The sequence below is a fragment of the Rosa chinensis genome, chromosome 1, assembly GCF_002994745.2.
Source record: "Rosa chinensis cultivar Old Blush chromosome 1, RchiOBHm-V2, whole genome shotgun sequence".
In the NCBI taxonomy this organism is placed as follows: Eukaryota; Viridiplantae; Streptophyta; class Magnoliopsida; order Rosales; family Rosaceae; genus Rosa; species Rosa chinensis.
This window is the reverse complement of record NC_037088.1, coordinates 18210501-18213508: the sequence shown is the minus strand read 5'-3', so window position 1 is coordinate 18213508 and position 3008 is coordinate 18210501. Positions and strand designations below refer to the sequence as shown.

The window sequence follows — 3008 nt, the reverse complement described above, 5'->3', positions numbered from 1 at the left end:
ATCTGTTCAAATCATCTGAATTCCTGGCGATAAAATTTCTCTCATGCGCCTAATTCCAACTCCATTAAATTGCAAACCCTTAATTAATTAGGTTTTTTTCTTCTCAAAAAAAAAAAAAACTTAATTAATTGGGAAATAAACGTAAATTAAGATTATAGATCATGACACTAACAGCACAAATCTTTTGATTTTTTATTTAATCTCCTCTGAATATTTTGAATTTCAAAAGCTAAAGGAACTACATTACAAATGAGAACAACAGATCGATTGGAAGAAATACATAAATCTAATCCAGAAGATTAACATCTAAATGCCATTAACTTTCAACATACCCTGTGTATAACTCAAAATAGATAAAACAGCAATAAAACTAAAATTGAAATAAACTAAAGCTTAAGGGACAGATCGAGTCCAGCACCATCGGTATCACATTGAGGAGGCTCTGCTTGTCGGAGAAGATCAGCACCATTTGTTGGCGGCACCCTGTTGTTGAGAGCTGACAGATTTGAACCACCAAAGTTTTGAAGACCACTAGTACTCCCCTGCTCGAATCTTGGAGCGGTAGCAGTTCGTCCAGCAAGCCCTAATTCATTGATATTATTCTGGAGGCCTTGCAAGGAGGTTAGCCTATGTTGATCAATACAGTTGATGAGGCTCGAGCCTGGCCGCGACCAGCCAGAAGCGCCTCCACCGAGGCCGCTGGCAGCACCGCCGAGGGCAACGCCAAAGCGGCCGTAAGTTTGGGACCACGGGGTATAAGAAGGTTTATGAATCATGGAGTCCATTCTGACACCAAGAGAAGACCTGTTGTAAGATCCATAGAGAGAGTGTGTGGAGAAGCCTGAATATGGGCTGTAATAAGGAAAGTGCGAGTGCCCTAATCCACCCATATGATCAAATGCTTGACTCCGCCGTTTCGCCAGCTGGCGCTCCTGCTTGTGGGCGTTCTGATGCCCTCCCAAGGCCTGGGAGGTCGAGAACTTTCTCTGGCAGAAGTTGCATTTGAAAACCCTGGGCTCCTTTTTCTGATCACGCGCCGCCGGGTTCTCGTCTGAGCCCTCCTCCACCTCCACCACCTCTGGTACTAACTGAGACGACGAAGAGTTGAAAAGAGCGAGTTCTAGATTGGATCTACCCGGCGGACCCTGGTTGGAAGGTGTCATATCAAGCACCACACCAGAGCTGGTGGATCCACCCACCGCAGCCTCCTTCTCCTTCTCTAGTGATTGTTGGGGCTCGTCTATTAAGACAATTACTTTCTCCTTCATCTTCATATTGCTCTTGTCATCACCATCGCCACCTTCTTTGGGAAGCGAAGAAGGTGATGATGGTACTTCAGAGGCAACCTGGGACTCCAAAGGACATGCTTCCACTGCACCTGGTTTCTTCATCCTCAAACTGAGATTAGAAAATTGGGTTTGATGAAAAGATTGTAAGACATGAACTCCTTTTTATTAAGGGTTGAATTTAATGTGCATTCGTTCAAAATTGGTATGCAATCTCAGATCGTAATTGTAATATGCAATTTCAAAGTTGGAGGATTAATTTGATGACGAAGGCTTCCCTGAGATTTAGTTTTTGGACAACCGTTTTCCCTCTCAGTTATTACATGCATCACACCAATATGTGTTTCGGCTAATTACTCAAATCTCCGTATAACCTTCCATACTGAGTTTTCATATGTGGTGTTAATCAGTGCATTGGCCTTTTAAGTAGTTTCATATTTTCAAATTGAACATGGAACCAAACTTGGAATTAAGTTAGCACAAAAGGTAAAAAACATCATATGGAAGGTTGGCTGGTACTTTGATACCTTGCTATTGTTCTTATAATGGAACATCAGTAGAGGTATGACTCTTGCTACCTTCTCGTTTAAGTAAATAAAGTTGGTGGGGATTCAATCATAAATTCTTACTTTCATGATATGGAAAAAAATTACAATTTTTTCCTCTTTCAAGTATATTATAGTTTTTGAAAAGAATTATAAGGTAAATGCAAGCACCAAAGGTTCATGCATACTACATCAATAAATTCCTTTTTTCATCAAGTGCGTTAATCAATGGTTGAGACTAGTTACGAGCATAGTTACGTTGAGAATAATTCACTTGTGCACACAGTTACGTTCAGAATAATACAGTTGTACTTGAAAATTAATCAAGAACATTCGACATCATCCATGAATTATGTCATTTTAAGAATCTAAAAATATACTACAAATATCTCTCCATTTTAGAAAAGTTTTAACTAGCAGACCTTGTTCCACATAGGTTTAATTAGTCCAATAAACTCATCTATAATTCTGGGCTTATTGGATTGGTAAGATGTGCTAACAAATGCTTCTCAAAAAATCAAAAAATATGTTAACAAGTGTGTCACTATTTGTATTTTCATTGAACTCTTTAATAATTGATACCCTTGCTTCAATAAAAGGCAAAAGGGTTGCTCTCTCGTCTCTCTCTCGAGAAAAGCAGCCTCCACTCTTTTTCATGCTCCGTCTGATGGTGACGTCGTCGAGCGGGTCTTTCTAGTCTCAGCACCGATCTGCTATCCCTGTCGGGGTGGGAGGTGGGGGTTGGGAGAGAAATAAGCGTCTCGACTCATCGGCATGTCGACTGGATCGATTCTAGCCTAGATTGAGTGACAGGACCCGCCCCGAATTTCACCCTGAAATCCAAGGTAACCCTGTGGGGCCCACTTTAGAAATAACTCTACCAAAAATTAGGCAGAGCCACCCATAAAATGGACTACCCAAAACCTGTGAAAACACATTCACACTTCTAATAACTCATCCTTATTCTTCTGGAGCCGCCTTGCTCCCCAAATCACAACAACTCCACAATTTACAATTGAAATACGAACCATACAACATAACCCAAAAACATAAAGGTAACACCCAAACTTTACAACATTTGTCCCACAGGTTATCAGAGCAATCTAGAGAAGAATAAGAATTCATAATACAAGTAGGTTCAACAATTAACCTACAATATATGAAAACAACAGCAGCA

The 3008-nt window shown here is 40.5% G+C and overlaps 1 protein-coding gene across 1 annotated transcript; it reads right to left on the bottom strand.

Moving 5' to 3' along the window:
- Positions 1 to 386: 386 nt before the first annotated feature.
- Positions 387 to 1391, bottom strand: LOC112202808. The gene has a single exon (XM_024343823.1). It carries the CDS (start codon positions 1389 to 1391, stop codon positions 387 to 389), a length of 1005 nt encoding a protein of 334 aa, XP_024199591.1.
- Positions 1392 to 3008: the final 1617 nt, after the last annotated feature.